Genomic DNA, 23113 nt, shown 5'->3' with positions numbered 1-23113 from the left:
ACAAAAAGCAGGGTAAAGGAGGTGCATATTAAACTGCCACAAATTGGAAAAATAAAAGAGGGTGGGTCTTGAGGACTCTCACCACCATTAAAGAAATTAATTTATCGGGTAAGCATAAATTTTGCTTTGTTTCATAAGGTGGTGAGAGTCCGCAAGGCATTACTCCTGGGATCTAATACCCAAGCTGTGGAGTCCACAAGTAAATGGGTGGGAAAAAGTTAAGACATGCACCTAATTACTAACCCCAAAACTGTAGGACTTTACTACAAAAGCTATCCCAAAAGAAAAGAGTAGAGAAGACCAAGCTGCTTCTGTGCAATCTACACAACAGAAGCCTCCCTTTAAAAAGCCCACAAAGTAGACACTAACCTAGTAGAATGGGGCTGTAAAATTTCTGGAAGGAATTTCCTGCTTCCAAGAAGCCATACTTAATGACTTCTTTATCCAGGAAGCTTAGTAATGAATGTAGTCTTCTAACCCATACGTGGACAAATGAAATGAACCATAAACTTTACAATTTCAAAGACAAAATATTATTTTAAAAGAAAAAGAAAACAAACCAGACACTCCACTGGTGGAAATATTGTAAATGAAAAATCACTTTCAAAGAAAGTAGAACGCTTTAACCATTTATAGGTTCAAAAGAAGAGTTTGTAAAGCTCATAAAACTACCAAGGTTCTCAAGAGAAAACATTTCTAACTTAGCCTTACTGTAACTATATCTAGAACAAAGACCTGAATGTCAGAGATCTTATAAGAATCTAGCAGATAAGTCCGTGACTAAATATTTTGTAAGGATTGAAGAATATTTAGTCAGTAGAAAAAGCCAAATAGGATGACTGGACATCTAGTCTAGGACTGCAAAATCAGATCTGCATGATCATGCTGGAGCAATCAGATTACTGGTTAGTGACAGAACTTAACTATGTCTCTAAGGAGTAAATAAACAAAGGAATAAATGAAAAGCTAAATGAAATACCAAATGGCTATAGGAGCCCTAGAAACTATGAATACATATCCCTGGCTCTGGCAAAACATTTGGAAAAGAGATTTAAAGAAGTGACCATAAGGTCAAACCCCATTGAAGGAGAAACCCTTCCCTCAGATGAAGGAAAAGTAAGCTAAAGTAATCCACCTCTCAAAGGTTTACTTATGGGCTGAAAAATGAAGAAAAGCACAGTACTCAGAGCAAGTCAAATTCAAGTGACTTCCTTCATTGATAAGGAAACTAGAGGGTCCCCTTCAAAAATCAAAATATGCCCAGAAGTAAAATTATCTGACTTGAAACAAGTGTCTCATTTGAGAAAAGGCCAAGGGGCCAATTTACCAAGTGTCTGGCGGACATGATCCGCTGTAGCAATCATGTCCGCCAGACATCATAAATGCAGACAACATATGCTGTCCACATTTATCATTGCACAAGCAATTCTGTGAACTGCTTGTGCAATGCTGCCCCCTGCAGATTCGCAGCCAATCGGCCACTAGCAGGGGGTGTCAATCAACCAGATTGTATGAGATTGGGCAGGTTGATGTCCACAGCCTCAGAGGCAGCGGACGAGTTAAGAAGCAGCAGTCTTAAGACCGCTGCTTCTTAACTTCTGTTTCCGGCGAGCCTGAAGGCTTGCATGGAAACAGGGGGAATACAGCACCATTCGGGCCGTGATAAATTGGCCCCCAAGTCTGAGTACAAAGAAGATATTTTTTGTTAACCTCTCCTCCTGAGGAAACTGATTTCTTGCACTCTTCCTCATCAACTCCTAGACTGTACTCTAAATCAAGAGACGGTTATCAGTAGAAATTATAGTCCAAGAGGGATGAATAAAGATTGCCCCCAGAAGACTGTAGTGGAGAATAAATCACTAGAAAAGACACATTTTTATAGTGGAATCAAAAAGGATTACTAAGAAAATAGAATCAGTTAAGGCTGATATAGAGCATACTAAGGGAAACAATAACTGATGGTGAAACCATTCATCCAAGCTTTCCAAACATAGAGCAAATTGTGGAAGGATGAACAAGATGTTTGAGCTTAGATCTGCATTGAACCATAAGAGAAAATCACAGGTATGGTCTACAAAGACTCTCAGAAATAAAAAAAAAATCATAACTGCCTGTGAAAAAAACAGCAGAGACTATTTATATAATACAGCTAAAGGGTTTGTTGGGTTTGTTATAATAGACAAAGGAGTTCCCAGAACCTATGCAAAAAGTTTGAGAACAATAGTAAGTTCCATGGAAAATCCATAAACAGAAAACATTTGTCTATAATGACAAGTTTTAGGAACTAGTTGATAGGATGATTAAGGAAAACATCCTTAAAATCTATCAAGAACATAACTGAACCATGATGAACTAGGTAAAAAGGACAAAAGAGAATACATCTTAAAAAAAGGAACTCTGAGAAACCTGCCAAATATTTGAAATTCAAAATAGGTCAATAGAGAACAAAGAACAAATTGGAAAATACCTTAAACATATTACAAAAAATAGAACCGGAAATAACACCTTCTAGGTTCCAGGTCAAGGACTGAGAGAAAAAAGTAATACTGTCTGTACAGGAGCATTCAAAAAAGAAGCCAGAATAACCTACACCAAAAGAAATTTTGACATGAAGCCCAAACTGTAACCAACTAATTATAAGTAATTAGAATTAAAATCCAGAGATTCTGGACATACTGCAACAAGGCCTTTTAATGAATAACCTACCATCTACCAGAATAGAATCTGAATTGGAAGTTCAAGCTATTTGTAAGAGGAAGAAAGTTTATTAGATTGTTTGGCCCTATTCCAGGCAGCTCTAGAAAAATCTAGAGATTGTGAAAAAGAGGAAAATGTGTGTTCCTAGATTGACTAAGGAATAAAAATGGCTATTAAAATAAGTATTTTCCATCAGACTTTAAGTCCTGAGGAAGGAAGCTCCTACATCCTCCAGACACCATAAGTATAATGGTATGAAACCAAGGATAAAGTCTTACTCAGAAAGAGCAGAGATAAAGCTTACCATAAAGACCATGTATGCTAACCATGAAATGAGACACAGAGCTCTCCTGGGTGCACTGCAAAGATAAATTCTTAGCATTAATATGAATAAGACTAAACAGCAGCATCTTCTAAAACTAGAACAGAAAGATTTATACATCAAAGAAAGAGACTGCAATTAAGTAAAATCTGTTCAAATGTCCTGTTCATAGGGTCCTTAAAGGGACAGTCTATTCCAGAATTTGTATTGTTTAAAAAGATAGGTAAACCCTTTATTATCAATTCCTCAGTTTTGCATAACCAACATGGTTATATTAATACTCTTTTTACCTATGTGATTACCTGTATTTAAGCCTATGTAGACTGCCCCCTTACCTCAGTTCTTTTGACAGACTTGCATTTTGGCCAATCAATGCGGACTCATAAATAACTCCATGGGAGTGAGCACAATGTTATCTATAAGGCATACACAGACTAGCGCTTTCTAGCTGTAAAAAAACTGTCAAAATGCACTGAGATAAGAGACAGCCTTAAGTGCTTAGAAATTATTATATCAGCCTACCTAGGCTTAGCTTTCAACAAATAATACCAAGAGAACAAAGCACATTTTAAGACAAAAGTAAATTGGAAAGTTATTAAAAATTGCATGCCCTATCTGTATCATGAAAGTTTAATTTTTAATAGACTGTCCCTTTAAAATGAACTATCCTCAAAGGGAATAGTAAATCATATGGCTGGAGTGCAAACTGACGTGTCCACCTAGGAAAAGATTACGCAGAGCTTTACAATAAAAGCATATGAAAGGGAAATCTTTAAAAACTCAGAGAACTGAGTAAAGTAAGTCCTGGTATAGCCTTTACCTTTGGGACAAAAAAATCTGAAATGACTTCAGAAATAGGAAATACCTCTAGAGGTTTAGCAAAAGAGAGAAATATTTTTTTTTAATGTAACTGGTTTAGGGTCTTAGACACCTAAAATACTAAAATCTCTCTTAACCAAGCAAAGATGTATGCCATATCTTGGTCAGGATTAGATTTCTGACCTCAAGAGGACAAATTTGATGTGATAGAGGTTGAATTGTTTCCTTAGCTGGACTGATCTATTCAAGAATCAGTATAACCAAACATATAACTAGTGATGTCACAAACCTAAAAATTTGGGATCGCGAACGGAGAACTCGAACTTCCAGAAAAGTTCGCGAACTGGTGAACCGGGCGAACAGGGCGAACCGCCATAGACTTCAATAGGCAGGTGAATTTTAAAACCCACAGGGACTCTTTCTGGCCACAAAAGTGATGGAAAAGTTGTTTCAAGGGCACTAACACCTGGACTGTGGCATGCTGGAGGGGGATCCATGGCAAAACTCCCATGGAAAATTACATAGTTGATGCAGAGTCTGGTTTTAATCCATAAAGGGCATAAATCACCTAAGATTCCTAAATTGTTTGGAATAATGTGCTTTAAAACATCAGGTATGATGTTGTATCGATCAGGTAGTGTAAGGGTTACGTGTAAGGGTTACGCCCGCTTCACAGTGCGCAGTGTAGGTGATATACCTGCCCTGACCATGCTTTGCAGACCAGGTATCAGTGGTCAGATTGACCCTTGCCCCAACACTGTGTGCCAGACATGCCATTATAGCAGACTTATATGGCTTTGGCGTTGCTTTTTGGTAATTAGAAGGCTGCTAAATGCCACTGCGCACCACACGTGTTTTATGCCCAGCAGTGAAGGGGTTAGTTAGGGAGCATGTAGGCAGCTTGTAGAGTTAATTTTAGCTTAAGTGTAGTGTAGTAGACAACCCAAAGTATTGATCTAGGCCCATTTTGGTATATTTCATGCCACCATTTCACCGCCAAATGCGATCAAATAAAAAAAAATTGTTCACTTTTTCACAAACTTTAGGTTTCTCACAGAAATTATTTACAAGCAACTTATGCAATTATGGCATTAATGGTTGTAAATGCTTCTCTGGGATCCCCTTTGTTCAGAAATAGCAGACTTATATGGCTTTGGCGTTGCTTTTTGGTAATTAGAAGGCTGCTAAATGCCACTGCGCACCACACGTGTTTTATGCCCAGCAGTGAAGGGGTTAATTAGGGAGCATGTAGGGAGCTTGTAGAGTTAATTTTAGCTTAAGTGTAGTGTAGTAGACAACCCAAAGTATTGATCTAGGCCCATTTTGGTATATTTCATGCCACCATTTCACCGCCAAATGCGATCAAATTTTAAAAAAACTTTTTTTTTTGTCGCAATTTTAGGTTTCTCACTGAAATTATTTACAAACAGCTTGTGCACTTATGGCACAAATGGTTGTAAATGCTTCTCTGGGATCCCCTTTGTTCAGAAATAGTAGACATATATGACTTTGGCGTTGCTTTCTGGTAATTAGAAGGCCGCTAAATGCTGTTGCGCATCACATGTGTATTATGGCTAGCAGTGAAGGGGTTAATTAGGTAGTTTGTAGGGAGCTTGCAGGCTTAATTTTAGCTTTAGTCTAGAGATTAGCCTCCCACCTGACACATCAGACCCCCTGATCCCTCCCAAACAGCTCCCTTCCCTTCCCCACCCCACAATTGTCCCCGCCATCTTAAGTACTGGCAGAAAGTCTGCCAGTACTAAAATAAAAGGTTTTTACATTTTTTTAATTTTTTTTATAGCATATTTACATATGCTGTGGTGTAGCATCCCCCCTTAGCCCCCAACCTCCCTGATCCCCCCCAAAACAGCTCTCTAACCCTCCCCATCTGCCTTATTGGCGGCCATCTTGGGTACTGGCAGCTGTCTGCTATTATTTCACAGTCAAAAAAGTTTTTTTTTTTTTAAATGTACACTACTGTTACACCAGATATGAGTGGTGGCACTGGGCAAGTGGGCACAGTATACGCTGTGAGCCTGACACACACGCTGGCAGGCAGGCAACTGCAATTAGATTACACAGGGAAAAAAAAAAGCAGACTGATGTTCTAGCTCTAAAAAGGGCTTTTTGGGGTGCTGTCCTTACAGCAGAGATCAGATGAGTCCTTCAGGACTGTAGTGGACACTGAATACACTAGCCTAGCTATCGATTTCCCTATTAAATCAGCAGCAGCTACACTGTCCCTCCTCTCACTAAGAATGCAGCTTCCAAATGAATCTAAAATGGATGCTGTCCAGGAGGTGGGAGGGTCTGGGAGGGAGGGTCTGCTGCTGATTGGCTGTAATGTGTATTCTGACTGTGAGGTACAGGGTCAAAATTTACTCAATGATGACGAATAGGGGGCGGATCGAACATCGCATATGTTCGCCCGCCGAGTCGAACGCGAACATGCTATGTTCGCCGGGAACTATTCGCCGGCTAACAATTCGCAACATCGCTACATATAACTGTAGAAATATTATCAGAACAAAACTATAGGCTGACTTGGAGGAGGCATAGCAGTCCTAGCTGCTAGAAGTTGAAGGGTGCAGAAAGTCTTGAATCCTGATGTAGAACTCCCTTATACAATGGAAACAAATGGTCAACAGAATCCTTCAGAGAAAAAAATAGCATTACTTTAGTTAGAATGCATAAAAAGATCCATACAAAATTACAAAGCTGAACTGGTAGAAATAAAATAAGCTTAATGTACACCAAATAAGTGATCAATAGATCTAACTTCAAAGGATCTAAATATAATAGTGGGTACAACAGTAAATAAATCATCATACTGTGACTTTAAGAGCAAGTCAGAATAATAAAGAACAATAAATGTCAGCCATAAATCAACCCCCCCCCCTTTACATTAAAATAGAAAGTCAATTTTTTTTATATATATATATATATATATATATATATATATATATATATATATATATATATATATATATAAATAAAATATGTTTGAGCTGGGGGAAATACAGAAGTCAGTTTGACAAAGCATTTATTTGTTGGTTGGAAATAAAAAAGCTATAGACCTATCTTCTAAACTAGGGTCTAACCCAGAAGGGACAGTTCCACGCTGCTCAAAAATACAGTAGTCAATACAGAATAACACAGATAAGACAGACACAGTGTGTGTAGAACACGAGTGTATATAAACAAAACAAGTACTGATCCCTCTGATCTATCGGTGTAGTAACTAACCACTGAGGCACAGAACGATCACAGATATAGTTAGGTTACTGTAAGCAAAACAACAGTCTCCAAAAATTAACCTATATAAGGTGAATATCGCAATTAATAAAAGAAGTGTACCCCAATCCTGGTATAGAGCTCTTACCTTCTCCTGATACTTTCACCAAAGAAATGAGCAGCACGTCCGTAGCTAGTGAGAATGCGGGCAAAGCAGCAAATACAGCAGGAAATATGTTAACACTCTTCTACCGCAAATGTACCCCTCGTTCCACCAAATTAAACCTCTATGAGTGCAGATGGAGGGAGAGTATGGGGGAGTGCGCTAAACATAGCCACTATAGCACTAAAGTTTACTATAGTAAGCATAAACACACAAGTAAAAACCCTTGCATAACCCTTCTTAAAGGAGCCGCTGATATGCAGTAGAGAGCCCATCCAGTACTGTACTAAACAGCAGAGGATATACTGAGGGAGTACATCAAAATAGCCAAACAGGAGGAGGCTGAAAAACCCGTGCAAGTGACACTTTTGGCAGGCTTGCAACCATGCCACAGCCAAGTAATCTCCTATGCCCCTCTATACAAAGCTTCACCATATGAAGGGATATATGATAAAAGATCCTTCTTCAATTAAAATTAATTCCTGAACACCTCAGTCTTTACCTGCTCCTGACAAGGCAAAGAAAAAGACTAGGATATTAGAGAGGTGAGAGGGATTACAAGATTGTGAAGTTTTTGGGTATATTTGGCTCCTCCTAGTGGCCAAGAGTTAAATTCCCAGGAGTAATGGCTTGTGGACTCTCACCATCTTATGAAAGAAAATAAAAATGTATGTCTAGATCAATGTAAACTAGAACTAACCTTAGTAATTCATACTGGACTTATTTTTAAAGTAATATTTTTTTTAATTCTTAAAAAAAAGCATTAGAAAGTTTTTTTTAAAAATGCACTAGCCATAATTAACTAGAATAAATAATTATCAAAATACATTACCCTTTTTTGATAGGAAAAAAAGCTAATTCAAAAAGCCACAAACATGAAAGTTCAACTTTAAAGTCCTATATCTTATGGTATGATTTGGAATTGCATTGTTACCTTCTTCCACGGTTGAGTCTAGCTGTGTGACTTTGACAACCAGAAGGTCCACCCTTTCCTGTAGGGAATTCATGCGCATGTAAAAGCTATTGGCTTCATTAAAGAGTTCCCCAAAGATGTCCTCTGCATGGCGACCTGGTGCATCAAGCAAAATGAAAGTTTTAGGTCATAGTCTATGGCAGCCTAATAAATGTGCTTAATTACTAAATGGTGTTAAATGGTTATTAACATGAACATATTTATTACCTGTAACCCAGACTGCTGTATTAGAAAGAATATAACTAAATCTATATTTTTTTATCCATAAGAAATTACTCTATGAAATCCTGCATGATTTTCCTTCATTTTAGTAACAGGAGGACATTGTACTAAAATTCTCTATCATGGTTTTGTATTACCTAGTAATCTTCACTGACTGATAAAGACAACTGCTTCTTCTTTATTGGCAGAGAGGGACACGCCTTTGCAAATATCACAAGAAAATGTTGATTTAATCAGGACAACAATGTGAGGTTTTGGGGGGGCAGTTAAAGGAATACATTCTAAATCGCCATGTTTTAGATTAAACCAAAAAAAGTTAACTACAATGTCCCTTTAAGTCGATAATTTGATCATTTTGGCAACAACACGTGCAGGGCTGGTTTTAGGCAGTAAAATCAGGGATGCAAAAAAGTTGAGCACCAAACTAAATATCAATGTTGCAGAGGACATAGCTGTTGGACCTTGTCTTCCACTAACTATTCCTACCATTATTATTATTATTATTATTATTTTTTACCATCTCCCCTTCTCCTGCCTTTTACCTGTCTCCTCTGTCAGTGTAGAGCATTGGTTTTCAAACCTGTCCTCAGGCCTCCCCAACAGGCCAGGTTTTCAGGATTACCTTGGCTGAGAGCAGGTAAAATAACCAGTTTTAATACTCTGATTATTTCACCTGTGCTCCAGTTCAGATATCCTAAAAATGTGGCCTGTTAGGGAGGTCTGAGAACAGGTTTGAAAACCAGTGGTGTAGAGCATTGGACATGCTAAATAAAGGCAATACCTTGTAACTTCAGGGCAGCTGGCATACTTTAATTTTGGGGGCTCTAGCACCCTCTTAACTATATCTGTTCACCTCTTCTAATGACAACTGATCACATATGAGCTTCCAAAGTCCTGATATTGCTTATTCTAATACGTATAGATCACCTTTATGGTGAGCATATAAAGGGATATAACATGGTATGCTACTTAAATTTAAACTGCTGTAGTATAACATTAAAATTTAAAAATATTAACACTCAGTGGAAAAATATTGTTCTCACTCATTTTCTGTAAGGTCTATCTCTTGATACCATTTACCAGGCCCCATCATATAAGACCATATGCTTGTTGTGTATTGGAGTGAGGTCTGTTAGCGTTTCCTATGCTTGGCACAGTGCTAACATTCAGTGACTGCGATGTTGGTGGTAACTTTGCCAGCATCCTACTGTGCAGAGTCGATGAGCGACTCTAGAAGCCAACAGATAAATAAGCAAACAGACCAGCAATCTTTTTTTCAGAGCTTCAGGTTTGTTTAATTAGTTGATAAATAACATATTGCATGCATGAACACGCTGTTATTTATAGGCTGTAAGGCACATCTGCCTGTGTAGCTCATGCCTTCAACTGAAATTCAACATTCAGGCTTCAAAGGAAAAAGGACAAGGCTCAATACAATAAATATGTGCAGAGACTCCCCTGTACTTTATAGAAGATTTATAGTTTTAATAAAACTTAGCCTTTATAGTATTCAATTAAAGGGATAGAAAAGTCAAAATACATTTTTAATGATTCAGATAGATTTTCCAATTTACTTTTATTATCTAATTTGCTTAATTTTCTTTTTTTATCCTTTCTTGAAAATCATTCCTAGGTAGGCCTTTGGGCAACAATGCACTACATGGAGCTATCTGCTGATTGGTGGCTGCACATATATGCATCTTGGCTCAACCAGTGTTTTCAGCTAGCTCACAGTAGTGCATTGCTGCTCATTCAACTGAGGATACTAAGATAATAAAGGAAATGTAAGAATAAAAGTAATTCAGAAAGTTGTTTAATATTGTATGCTCTATCTGAATCATGAAATAAATATTTTGGGCTTAATGTCCCTTTTAGAACAATTATTTTCTCAACATTTTGACCCCACAGTTTCTGCACTTCCACAAATCATTTTTTACTTTCAGTACTAGAATTCGTCTGAAGACAGAAGAATAAGGTTTAGATTTTAAAAGTATGCGGACTAGATTCCACACTATGGGCCAGATTACAAGTGGAGCACTAAATATCGATTGCGTGCAAGCGATATTAGCGCTCCACTTTGTAATACCAGAGCACGATAATGTGCGCTGGTATTACAAGTAAATCGCAAGGCGAACGCGAGCTTGCATTCAAATTGCTAGGAAGCATTGTGCTTACGAGAGCGTGCTTCCATAGGCTCCTATGGGAGACTCGTTCTGATGCCGTCACAGACGGCATCAGAACCTTGTGCAGCGAAGGGGGTAATTAGTTCAGCGATGGGCAGCAGATTATAAATATGTATGTATATGAATATGTACACATAAATATATATGTATATAAGCATATACATATATATTTACATTGCGGTCTATGAGAACACACTGTTCCCATAGCAATGTAAAGGCACTTTTCAGTGCTGTTTTTTTCTAGCACCAACTTTAAAGCCCCAAAACTGCCTAGTGCAGTTATTTTTTATTTTAAAAAGAATGCTACTTTTTATTTTTTATAAAAAACTATAATGCCCTCTATTTTGAGGGCATTTGGGACACTTTTAGCCTGCGGTAGCAATAACCAGCCACTTGTAATGGCTGGTTAATTATCGCACTCCACTTTTAATCTAGCCCTATGTGTATTAGCAAATTAACAAAAACCCGCACATAGATATTCACACTCTCACCCACTCTCTATCTCACACACACACACTCTCACACACACTCACACTCTCTCACACCCTCACACTCTCATACACAAACACTCTCACACACTCACACTCTCTCACACATATACTCTCATACACTCTCACACACACTCCGTCTCCTACTCTCACACTCTTACACACACACTCACACAGACCCTAGTGCTTACATGCACTCTCTGTCTCACACATTAACAAACTCACACACATTCTCTCTTACACACACACACACACTCTCTCTCACACACTAGCACACACACTCACATTCTCTCTCACACACCTTTTTGGCTGTGGCTATTTCACACCAAACCCAGACATTTACATGCCCGGGCTTCAAACCCTGACACACAAATGGAAACCCGAACTGTCTGGGTCATTCCTGGAAAGGTAGAAACCCTACTTGGGAAGCAGAGTGACTGCAAGCAATATAAACTGCAGCTACTATGCATCATAGAGCAAGATAGTTACAGGTCTCAGAGAACTGGTGAGTTATAGAAAAGGATTCATAATACAGATAACAGACACACTAAATACAGGTGGCCCTCGTTTTACAACGGTTCAATTTACACCGTTTCAGAATAACAACCTTTTTTTCCAGTCATATGACTGCTATTGAACAGCATTAAGAAGCAGTGCATTTATTAAAATAGCCAGTAGGTGGAGCTGTCCACTTGTGTTGCAGCAAAGCCAAGCAAGCTGAAATTAATCAGTTTAACCAGACCTGAGCTATCGAGCAGATTTCAAAGGAACAAGATCTTCCTGTCTATAAATCAGTCCAGATTGGAATGCATAGAAAGAACTGTTTGCAGAAAAATGCAAGTGAAGTCTGTGTTGTGTGATTATTTTATTAGGTTTATAATGCTGTTTAGCAAATGTTTTTGTTCATTTAACTTAGTTTAATTATATATTCTGTGTTGTGTGGCTATTTTATTAGGTTTATAATGCTGTTTAGCATTTAAAGTCTTCATTTCAAAGCTTTAAAAATAATGTATTAGGTGTTACTTATGACAATTTTGAGAGGGACCTGGAACCTATCTCCCTCACTTCCCATTGACTTACATTATAAACTGGGTTTCAATTTACAACGGTTTCGATTTACAACCATTCCTTCTGGAACCTAACCCCCGGCGTAAACTGAGGGCTACCAGTATAATAAACACAAATCTAGCATACTGCAAATATTTCCAAGAGAATGATTTAAATTCAGTGTTTAATGCCTACAGTGCCTGGGGTATTAGGAATGTTTTTAGATATTTTTTTCTTAATTTAGCTGTATATATACTTGGACTAAATTTTCAAGTTAACAGAAAAGTTATAAATTGTGCTTTTTAATATACTATATATATTTATTTATATAGAGAAATGCATCTGTAAAAAATGAATAAATGCTCTTTTCTGTATTATAAAATATATTTATTTAACATATTAAAACCCTCTCACCAAAGGTACATTGACACAAAATGATTTTATGTGTTTGCTTAGCAGAAAATCCCAATTCCCTGTTTTTTGAGGTAAAACTTCTCCACGGACCTGACTTAACCCTATAAAAGTATATGCCTTGTAAAAGTGCACATTTATTAAGATGACCAGCTGCGAGCAGAAATAAAGACTGCGAGACAGCCCAAAATGAGTACTAATTATTTAGAACGACGAGAATGACCAAAAATGAGCACTTTAGAGAGAATAGTGATTTGTCGTGTTAAATAAGTAGCTTTTATTTTGGGCCATCTCGCTCTAAATAAGTAGAGCAACAATCTGCAAGGACAACTCAGGACATTCCAGGACACCTAAATAATTTAGGACAGACTTCCCAAATTCAGGACTGCCTCAGAAAAATTGGGACATCTGTTTACCTTACATGAAATATACAACTATACAAATAATATAAATAACAGAAATACTGGTGCATGATTCAGTCTTAAAAATAGTCTTTCCTTTTATTCCTAAAAAAAAAATGTCATGCTCATTCTTGACATATTATATTTGACATATTCTGGAGTACACAGTAGTAAAGAAGAGGAAAAAGAAAAAAAAATGACAGTTAAAAATGCCCCATGTCTCCATGTAATACCAAATATCTCTACTTTTTCTTAAAGCGGCAGTAAACCTACAAAATAATGTTATATAATTCTGCACATAGTGCAGAATTATATAACATTATCTGAGCACCAACTTTATACAACAAAGTATTAAAGAGCTAGTTTACTAAGAAGTTCAGTTTTGCAGAACGACGCTCCGGGCTCTACTGAGCCGGTCCATTTTTTTCTAATTACATCGCGAGCACACTGTCTGGTCACAGCGCGCCCGATCGTGCCATTAAACTGAATAAAGCTCGCTCCCGCTTTGGTCTGGTAGTGGGAGTAAGCTACATTCAGTTTAATGGCGCGATCAGGCATGCTGTAACCAGACAGCGTGCCCGCGATGTGCTTAGAAAAAAACAGACCCGCTCAGTAGAGCCCGGAGCAGCGTTCTGCAAACTGAACTTCGTAGTAAAATAGCTCTGTAATACTTTGTTGTATAAAGTTGGTGCTCAGCTAATGCTACTTCCATACTTCAAAAAGTCTCAGTTGAGGAAACCGGCACATTGTGCATGTGTGAAACTCGGGAACCCACAGGAAAGACTTAATTCATTCAGTGGAAGCTGGAGTGACGTCAGGAAGGGGGGGTTAGGCGGCCATTTCAAAACAGCAAGAGGAATACTAGCAAGTCTTTTTACTTGCAAAATATATTTACATCACAATTGGCTACAGTTTGCTATACAAATCCTTAAATACATTATCTGAATAAGTTATAATAATTTTAAGGTTGACTTCCCCTTTTAGGAAGTTTACTATGAAATCTCATCACAGTAAAACAGCTCATGACCTCAGCACTGCTGATGCTGATTGGCTGCTGTTCATTTCTTCCTTTTTTTTACCTGCAGCTTAAGGTTGACTTCCCCTTTTAGGAAGTTTACTATGAAATCTCATCACAGTAAAACAGCTCATGACCTCAGCACTGCTGATGCTGATTGGCTACTGTTCATTTCTTCCTTTTTTTTACCTGCAGCTTGGCAGTAACTGATAGATAACCTTTTTTTACAAAACACTTACTCTGGTGAGCTGAGGAAGCTGTGAGGAAAAATATCTTCCTTTTTTACATAGAGATGCTCAGGTGATATTTTCCTGTCAACTTTTTACAGGAATGCTGCATCCCTTTCAAGTTATTTAGCATATGAGTATTATGTCCCTTTAATTTAATGAAAACTAATGTAAATGTTCCACGAATATTCAGTATTCATTTTGTTTAAAACTAAATGAATACTGAATAGCACAGTAGATGACTATTCAGAAAACTAATTTTTCTGAATATTTGGCCCAAAAGATTTGGCCGAATCGAATTTGTCGCCCGTGCAATTGTCTAATAGGGATCATGAAAGAAAAAATGTTGGGGCTTCATGTCCCTTTAAAGGGATATGAAACCCAAAAATGTTGTTTTGTGATTCAGACAAAACAGTTTTTCCAATTTACTTCTATTATCAAATTTGCTTTGTACCCATGATATTTTTTGTTAAAGAGATACCTAGGTAGGTGTCTGGAGCACTACATAGCAGGAAATAGTGCTGTCATCTAGTGCTCTTGCACATGGAAAACATTCTTGCAAAACTGAGTTTACATCCTTGCTTTTTAACAAAAGATACAAAAGGAACAAAGACAATTTAATAATAGAAGTAGAAAGTTGTTTAAAATGGCATGCTCTATCTGAATCATGAAAGAAACATTTTGGGTTTCATGTCCCTTTAACAATATTATACAGTTTTGAGCACTAGATGGTAGCAGTGTTTGCAAGAATGCTTTTAAAGGGACAGTCAACACCAGAATAGTTGTTGTTTTAAAAGATAGATAATCCCTTAAATACCAATTCCCCAGTTTTGCATAACCAACACAGTTATAATTATACACGTTTTACCTCTGTAATAACCTTCTATCTAAGCCTCAGCAGACTGCTCCCCTTATTTCAGTTCTTTTGATAGACTTGCATTTTAGCCAATCAGAGCTGTCTCCATGGTAAATTCACGTGCATGAGCTCAATGTTATCTATATGAAACATGTGAACTAATGCCCTCTAGTGGTGAAAAACTATCAAAATGCATTTAGATTAGAGGCGGCCTTCAAGGTTTAAGAAATTAGCATATGAACCTCCTGGGTTTAGATTTTAACTAAGAATACCAAGAGAACAAAGCAAAATTGGTGATAAAAGTAAATTGGAAAGTTGTTTAAAATGGCATGCCCTATTTGAAACATGAACATTTTTTTGGACTTGACTGTCCCTTTAACACATTTATAGATTGTCCAAACACTGCTGCCACCTAGTGTTTTAACATTGTTAAAAGCTAAATAGTGCTTCAAACACATGAACTACCTATTTAGGTATGCTCTTCAACAAAGAATACCATAAGAAGTAAATTAGAAACTTTTATCAGAGCCATATTTTTTTCTCATACTGACTCCTTAAAGGGACATGAAATCCATCCAAAAAATATTTCATGACTTAGATAGAACATTTTAAACAACTTTCCCATTTATTTCTAATATCAAATTTGCTTTGTATCCTTTGTTGAAAGACATACTTTATAGTCAGGATCAGACTGATATGCTTCAGGAAAGTTCTTCTCTGTGAAAGGCACATGTTTAGCAAAAAGAGGCTGCTTCTTGGGTGGTAACTAGCCATAGAACAAGCTATTATGCTATTGTTCATTCCCAGGTTGAGCGCTTCTCTCTTTTTATTTATGCACATTATGACTCTTGGGGAAGTCTCCCTCAGACTGATGTGGACCAGTTGCTCAGTGTGCCTAGAGCTATATGGTTGCACCTCACTGATGTGGCCCACACTAGGCCGAAACGTACGTCTGGGGTTTTGCCAATTCTATCGCTCAGAGAGGGATTGCCTGGTATTTCAGGGCTGGGCTGGACTGTACTGTTAGGTCAGGATCAGACTGATATGCTTCAGGAGAGTTTTTCTCTGTGAAAGGCACATGTTGAGCAAAAAGAGGCTGCTTCTTGGGTGGTAACTAGCCATAGAACAAGCTATTATGCTATTGTTCATTCCCAGGTTGAGCGCTTCTCTCTTTTTATTTATACTTTATAGTTGTTTGTTTAAAGGCATTGGGGTCAGGGTGATCATAATCTATCGGCTGAGATCTTTTTGACCTTTTTCTGTATGAAAAGGCCCCTTTTTGATTCTACACAATCACAATGGTGCCTTTTTCCAACTATTTCTTGGACCCGAGATCATGTTTTCAGATCCTCGCTATAAGCCCTTTTCTTACAATGGGGCCAAAAATTTCTTGGTGGTAAAAATCCATTTTTGAGAGACTTTTCAAAACCTCTTCGAGACCAGTTTTGATGTTTTGAATTTGACACCGCAAGGCACTCGATAAAGCTTCAAAATGGCATTTTGGAAATGTTTTCAAGTACTCCAAGATTAATTGGAAACAATCTATTATGTTGCACATGTGCAAGACACTCTGAAATGGTCACATGATACATTGTAGAGGTGTATTAGCATACATGGGCCTCTATTTATCAAGCCGTCAACCGCAAATACGCTGGAATTCCGCAGCGTATTTGTGGCGAGGCTGATTTGCCATAGTTATCAAGCCCTACAGACCAGCAAATGTAGCATCTAGTGACGTAACATACGATCTGCCAGACTCAGTCTGACACAGATCGATGCTTACATCACTCCAGATGTTCCGAACGCAAGTTCGGCACAATCTGACTACTTTTGGTAGTTATCAAAGAAGAACCAGGTACGCTCGCCTGCTGCCTGATATCCCATTGATTCCTATGGGAAGTGTCTGCACCTAACACCCTAACATGTACCCCGAGTCTAAACACCCCTAATCTGCCTCCCCTACACCGCCGCCACCTACTTTATACTTATTAACCCCTAAACCGCCGCCCCGACACAGCCGCCACCTACATTATACGTATTAGCCCCTAAACCGCCACTCCCGGACCCCGCCGCAACTAAATAAAATGTTTAACCCCTAAACCGCCGCTCCCGGACCCCGCCGCCACCTACTTTATACTTATTAACCCCTAAACCGCCGCCCGCTACCTACATTATACCTATTAACCCCTAATCTGCCACCCCCCATTACCGCCGCAACCTACATACAGTTATTAACCCCTATCCTGCCAATCCCGACCCCGCCGCAAATAAATAAAATGTTTAACCCCTAAACCGCCGCTCCCGGAGCCCACCGCCACCTGCATTACATTTATTAACCCCTAATCTGCCCCCCTTACACCGCCGCCACCTACATTATATCTATTAACCCCTAAACCTAAGTCTAACCCTAACACCCCCCTAACTTAAATATTATTTAAATTAATCTAAATAAATATTCCTATAATTAAATAAATTATTCCTATTAAAAACTAAATACTTACCTATAAAATAAACCCTAAGATAGCTACAATATAACTAATAGTTACATTGTAGCTATTTTAGGGTTTATTTTTATTTTACAGGCAACTTTGTATTTATTTTAACTAGGTACAATAGCTATTAAATAGTTATTAACTATTTAATAGCTACCTAGTTAAAATAACTACAAATTTACTTGTAAAATAAATCCTAACCTAAGTTACAATTACACCTAACACTATACTACAATTAAATAAATTAAATTAATTAAATACAAATACCTACAATTAAATAAAAATAACTAAAATTAACTAAAGTACAAAAAAACCCTCTAAATTACAGAAAAAAAAGAAATTACAAGAAGTTTAAACTAATTACACTTAATCTAAGCCCCCTAATAAAATAAAATTTCCCCCCAAAATAATAAAATTCCCTACCCTATACTAAATTACAAATAGCCCTTAAAAGGGCTTTTTGCGGGGCATTGCCCCAAAGTAATCAGCTCTTTTACCTGTAAAAAAAGAAATACAACCCCCCCAACATTAAAACCCACCACCCACACCCAACCTTACTCTAAAACCCACCCAATCCCCCCTTAAAAAAACCTAACACTACCCCATTGAAGATCACCCTACCTTGAGCTGTCTTCACCCAGTCGGGCCTAAGTCCTCAACGAATCCGGGCTAAGTGGTCCTCCAGATGGGCAGAAGCCTTCATCCAATCCAGCCAGAAGAGGTCCTCCAGAAGGGTAGAAGTCTTCATCGAAGCGGCATCTTCTTCCATCCTATGAGGAGCGGCACCATCTTGAAGACATCCGACGCGGAGCATCCATCGATCCCGACGACTAAACGACGAATGAAGGTTCCTTTAAATGACGTCATCCAAGAATCCAAGGATTCTATCAGCTAATCGGAATTAAGGTAGGAAAAATCCGATTGGCTTATGAAATCAGCCAATCGGATTGAACTTCAATCCAATTGGCTGATCCAATCAGCCAATAGGATTAACCTTGCATTCTATTGGCTGTTCCGATCAGCCAATAGAATGTGAGGTCAGTCCTATTGGCTGATTGGATCAGCCAATCGGATTGAACTTCAATCGGATTGGCTGATTTCATCAGCCAATCGGTTTTTTCCTACCTTAATTCCGATTGGCTGATAGAATCCTATCAGCCAATCGGAATTCAAGGGACGCCATCTTGGATGACGTCATTTAAAGGAACCGTCATTCGTCGTTTAGTCGACGGGATCGATGGATGCTCCGCGTCGGATGTCTTCAAGATGGTGCCGCTCCTCGTCGGATGGAAGAAGATAGAAGATGCCGCTTGGATGAAGACTACTGCCCATCTGGAGGACCTCTTCTGGCCGGATTGGATGAAGACTTCTGCCCATCTGGAGGACCACTTCGCCCGGATTCGTTGAGGACTTAGGCCCGGCTGGGTGAAGACGGCTCAAGGTAGGGTGATCTTCAATGGGGTAGTGTTAGGTTTTTTTTAAGGGCGGATTGGGTCGGTTTTAGAGTAAGGCTGGGTGTGGGTGGTGGGTTTTAATGTTGGGGGGGGGGTTGTATTTCTTTATTTACAGGTAAAAGAGCTGATTACTTTGGGGCAATGCCCCGCAAAAAAGCCCTTTTAAGGGCTATTTGTAATTTAGTATAGGGTAGGGAATTTTATTATTTTGGGGGGATTTTTTATTTTATTAGGGGGCTTAGATTAGGTGTAATTAGTTTAATTTTCTTGTAAAATGTTTTATTTTCTGTAATTTAGAGTTTGTTTGTTTTTGTACTTTAGTTAATTTTAGTTATTTTTATTTAATTGTAGGTAATTGTATTTAATTAATTTAATTTATTTAATTGTAGTATAGTGTTAGGTGTAATTGTAACTTAGGTTAGGATTTATTTTACAGGTAAATTTGTAGTTATTTTAACTAGGTAGCTATTAAATAGTTAATAATTATTTAATAGATATTGTACCTAGTTAAAATAAATACAAAGTTTCCTGTAAAATAAAAATAAACCCTAAAATAGCTACAATGTAACTATTATTTATATTGTAGCTAGTTTAGGATTTATTTTATAGGTAAGTATTTAGTTTTAAATAGGAATAATTTATTTAATTATAGGAATATTTTTTTAGAATAATTGAAATAATATTTAAGTTAGGGGGGTGTTAGGGTTAGACTTAGGTTTAGGGGTTAATAGATATAATGTAGGCGGCGGCGGTGTAGGGGGGCAGATTAGGGGTTAATAAATGTAATGCAGGTGGCGGTGGGCTCCGGGAGCTGCGGTTTAGGGGTTAAACATTTTATTTATTTGCGGTGGGGTCTGGGATCGGCAGGATAGGGGTTAATAACTTTGTGTAGGTGGCGGCGGTATAGGGGGCAGCAGATTAGGGGTTAATAGGTATAATGTAGGTGGCGGCGGTATAGGGGGCGGCAGATTAGGGGTTAATAGGTATAATGTAGGTGGCGGCGGGGTCCGGGAGTGGCGGTTTAGGGGTTAATATATTTATTATAGTTGCGGCGGGGTCCGGGAGTAGCGGTTTAGTGGTTAATATATTTATTAGGGTGGTGGCGGGGTCCGGGAGCGGTGGTTTAGGGGTTAATATATTTATTTAGTTGCTGCAGGGTCCGGGAGCACGCGGTTTAGGGGTTAATAACTTTAATTAGTTGCGGGGGGCTCCGTGAGCGGCGGTATAGGGGGTAAAACAGTATAGTATAGTGTGGGTGCTTAGTGACAGGCTAGCAAGAAAGCTGCGAATAAGCCGATGAGCAGCGAGATCGATGACTGTCAGTTAACAACAGTCCGCTGCTCATCCCACCGTAATTGGTGCGCAGCTTTTTGACAGCTTTCTTGATAAATTTGGCGAACGTATTCAGGTCCGCAGTGGCGATTTTAGGCGAACTTAGGCGAGCGCATTGGGGCCGGCGAATGCAGGTAAGTAGACAGTCACACTCACTCTGTTGTGGTTGTCATAGTACTGGTATCTTTATAACTGGCCTTTAAAAACTAGATTGCTCAATAGAAAGTTATAAAGGAACTTATTGCAATCCAACTCCATCATCACCACTGCTTAACCATCTGAATGCCACTTTTTATTTTTGAAAAAGTATTGTTTCTTACAATATTTATTTGTTTGTAAATGCACCGTTTCCAATTTGGCGTGACATTACAACAAAATGGAAACTATGCGTTTCTATTACATGGACTTATGATGTCTTCTTAAACTTTAACAGTACAGTCCCCTCCTCGTTTCTGTACCCCACATGTATCCAACTTTCACCCCGCTCCTATTGACTGCTGCATCTCATGGGCTGCTTCCTCGGTACCAAGCACAATTATATATTCCACAAAAGCGATTAAACCAGGGTAACTGCTGCACCATAAAACTTCACTTTTATTTTGTTATGTTAAAATAAAAAGTCGCTGTTGTATAGAAACAAACCATGTTTCACGTGTAGAGGAGCATCACGGGTCAGCTGACGCATTTCGTCCCAATGGCCATACTCATAGCTTAATGACCCATTTGCTGCTGTACACATTCTTAAAATCCCAACCTCTCTCTGACTGGTTGAACTAATATGACACTTCACATATATTGCGCTAGTAGATTAAATACTTTCACCAATTCATGACAACATATTATTAGTGACCCTCCTCTACATATGAAATGTGGTTTGTTTCTATACGATAGCAACTTGAAGTTTTATGTGAAAAATATATTTGTGCTGCCCAAGGCACTCAAAATTCTGCTGCCCCCACCTTTTTTTGGCCATAATTTTTTTTTGTCAGGGTGTAACATGCCTTTTTTTAATGGCATTTCCAGATTTCTTGAAACAATACTTCCCCAAACACGATACTAAGTTCTGAAAGTCAACAAACTAAAGGCAATAGCTAAATAAATGAAAGGTTCAGAGTTACCTAGACTGTAATCTCAATGTGCAGTCTCTTACTATACCCCCTAGTATGTAAGCTGCTTGGGCAAAATCTCACATTATATACTGTACCTCTAAAGTAAGTAACTGTTAGCTTCTTACAAACATAACCACCAGCAATTTTGCATACAGGGCCAAACAGAGTGCAGGAAGGTATAATACAAAAATATTAGACAGGTACCTTAATAACAACTGTGTGATGAGGCTGAGTTTCTCCAGTTTGTTCTGTGAGGGAGGACTCGTGGTGGATAGTGTGATGTGACATGGGGGCAGAGGCATATGTATGGCCAGTGAGCAGCCAAAAACAAAATAAAGCCACCAATCACCCACCACCCACGCTTGCAGCGTCCAAGTGCTCTTCTGGAGCCGGACCCAGGTAGGAACTGCAGTTGCAGCCTGCAGGTACTACCCTGAGGGAGGGAAACAGTCACATCAATATTATCTATTCCTCTGCATCCAGCTCCAGACTGTCAATAGATTCCAAACAAGTGCTCCAGTGGTGTAGCTCCAGGTACGAACTGCAGCCACATAGGAAATATAGCTGCAGGTCCTACCTTGAGGGAGCACTCTGCGGACTAGTCACACAGTTTCTTGATGTCAGTCAGTGCCGTGCTTACCAACCGGCCCATGGTTTTCCCCTATGGCTGCTCAATCTGTGCCAGACAGCTAGCGCTAGTTTAATTACTTTAACAGAGACTCAAAAAGTGCTGCCCCCCAATTTGTCGTCCTAGGCAAGTGCCTTGTTTGCCTAGACAAATTACGCCCCTGATAGATAGATATACTGGAATTTTTTCACCCATTCCTCAGACATTAAAAAAGTGTACAAGTGCTCACTTATAACAATAAGTCCCTCCCATAATGTGTAAAAAAAAATTAAAATATATAAATATATATATATATATATATATATATTGCATTGTTTCTGGGAGCACATACAGTAAACTGAGTGCTGGTTAGCTGCAAAAGAGCCCAGACTCCTACAACAGCACCATTTGGGTACACTTTACATCTCTTTACTTCAGATATTCCCTTACTGGTGACTGCAGTATCTCTCTGTTTTATATGTGTTCCAGACAACGTCTGATGATTTTCTTTTCTTCCGTGGTAAAGAATCCACAGCCGCATTCATTACTTATGGGGAAAAAGAACCTGGCCAGGCCACCAGGAGGAAGCAAAGACCCACCAGCCAAAGGCTTAAATACTCCTCCCATCTCCCCTATCCCCCAGTCATTCAGCCGAGGACAAGGAACAGTGGAAGAAGCATCAAGGTGAAAGGGTGCCAAAAGATAAAAACAACAATGCCTCAAAAACGGGCGAGGGGCTGTGGACTCTTTCCCTCGGAAGAAAAGAAAATGATCAGGTAAGCATAATTTAAGTTTTTCTTCCTAATGGGAAAGAGTCCACAGCCGCATTCATTACTTATGGGAAATTTATACCCAAGACAAAGAAGACACAGAATGCCAAAACGGAAGGGTAAGAGGCGGACCACATGAAGACACCACCCAAAAAACACATTCCCAATACAAAAGACCCTGTTTCGTCCGAAAACCGGGAACAAGAACCCTGTGAAAAACCAAAAGGCAGCGCCATTGATGCAAATCTACCAACAGGTCATCGTACCTGAACGGTTACCACGAATAGACGT

At 38.7% G+C, this 23113-nt stretch overlaps 1 protein-coding gene across 1 annotated transcript in view; it reads right to left on the bottom strand.

Annotated features, from left to right (window-relative positions):
• LOC128639495 (actin-binding protein WASF3-like) overlaps positions 1 to 23113 on the bottom strand; it is a 128562-nt gene that overhangs the window by 92053 nt on the left and 13396 nt on the right. Inside the window, exon 2 of the mRNA XM_053691638.1 lies at positions 8170 to 8304. Within this exon, the coding sequence (XP_053547613.1) occupies positions 8170 to 8304 (135 nt within the window). The remainder of the gene's footprint in view (positions 1 to 8169; positions 8305 to 23113) is intronic.

Source organism: Bombina bombina, chromosome 1 (assembly GCF_027579735.1).
Source record: "Bombina bombina isolate aBomBom1 chromosome 1, aBomBom1.pri, whole genome shotgun sequence".
Taxonomy (NCBI): Eukaryota; Metazoa; Chordata; class Amphibia; order Anura; family Bombinatoridae; genus Bombina; species Bombina bombina.
This window is presented reverse-complemented; position numbering and strand designations above follow the sequence as displayed.